This window comes from Buceros rhinoceros, unplaced genomic scaffold (genome assembly GCF_000710305.1).
Source record: "Buceros rhinoceros silvestris isolate BGI_N320 unplaced genomic scaffold, ASM71030v1 scaffold40674, whole genome shotgun sequence".
In the NCBI taxonomy this organism is placed as follows: Eukaryota; Metazoa; Chordata; class Aves; order Bucerotiformes; family Bucerotidae; genus Buceros; species Buceros rhinoceros.
In genome coordinates, this window is record NW_010407257.1 from 7,233 (window position 1) to 8,621 (window position 1,389).

The 1,389-nt window shown below is 51.6% G+C and overlaps 1 protein-coding gene across 1 annotated transcript in view; it reads left to right on the forward strand.

Moving 5' to 3' along the window:
- The first annotated feature begins 11 nt into the window (after window positions 1-11).
- The window catches only part of LOC104491916 (pre-B-cell leukemia transcription factor 1-like), a 9,528-nt gene continuing 8,150 nt past the window's right edge, over window positions 12-1,389 (forward strand). Inside the window, exon 1 of the mRNA XM_010134402.1 lies at window positions 12-119. Coding sequence (XP_010132704.1) covers window positions 27-119 — 93 coding nt within the window. The 5' untranslated portion in view covers window positions 12-26. The remainder of the gene's footprint in view (window positions 120-1,389) is intronic.

Sequence of the window (1,389 nt, forward strand, 5' to 3'; positions counted from 1 at the left end):
TTCCAGGTTCTTCCAGTTCTTTTAACATGTCAAACTCTGGAGATTTGTTCATGAGCGTGCAGTCTCTCAATGGGGATTCTTACCAAGGGGCCCAGGTTGGAGCCAACGTGCAGTCACAGGTAGGGACCCATCCAATGTACTGCCAGTGAATGCATAGTGTTGGAGGAGCCTTTGATTGTATTGGCACTTCTCCCTCCCGTCCGAAAAGAGCAAATCTCAACCAGCACGAATGAACGAACCAAGTTAAAAAAGGCAAACCAAACCGAAAAACCAACCAACCAACCAACCAACCAAAAAAAGCAACAGCAACAACCACCAAAAAAAAAACAATCCAAAAGAAACCAAAACCAAACACCCAACCAAACCAACAACCATGGTCTTGAGGAGACTTGCCCACACTTTGTGAATGCATTTGGCTCTGGCTTGATAGTCGTACTAGGAGGAGAGGAGTTTTGGGAGAACAGGCACGAACTCAAACAAAGGCAGCTGAGGTTTAGGTTCTGCTGGCCAAGGGAAGGGGCCAGATGTTTGGACTGATGTCTCGTTTTACAAGGCTTCCACTTACTCCTTTGATGCCGAACCAGGTGTCTGCTGAAAGGCAAGAAGTGTTCAAATACACAGCTAGATTTTTTTTTTTTTTAATTAAAAGCCACCTTTCCTCATCTCCCTACCTCCCTGAAGTACAGGCACTCACACGACCCATGTGCACACCGACGAGACAGAGCAAGGGAGCTTTGAGCAGCATTACTGAAACATCAACCCATGGTTTGGGCAGAATGAGTTAATTTAAAATAGCCAGGACCTCACTCAGATCTCCCAACTCCCATCTGATGTCCAGATGTGCCATGAGACCACTCTGTGGTGTCTAAGGCTCTGTACTGTGTTGAGAGACAACAACCACTCTAACACTTCTGCATTGGGCAAGGAGAGCTCTCTAAAGCCCAGCTGGCTCCCCTTGCAGTGCTGGGCTCAGAGCGAGCGTGCCATCCGCGGGCAACAAGATGCGCTCACCGCGCATACTGCTGCTGGGGCTGGGGGAGTGGAGGGAGAGGAAGGGGGCGTCCAGAGGAGAGCTGCCAGTGCCTTTGCCATGGTAGGTATATTCTCTTTCCGGGCCCTCCGAAGTGAAGGCGCTCGGCCAACTCCAAGGATCTCCGTCCACTGCTGTGAGGTTTCCAGTGCCTGGGACCAAAGGGTGGAAGGAGCTAGGGGTAGGAACGTGGGTCCTCAAGTGTGCTTGTGGAGCCAGCCACAGTCATGTGCTCCAGGAGGTCCCACCCCACGCTTGCCACCCTGTTCTCCCTCTCCACTCTTTTTGTCACAAGACTTGGGACCAAGGAGAGCATGACGGGGCTGCCAGGACAGGTGGACAGTGGCAGGGGGGGCAGG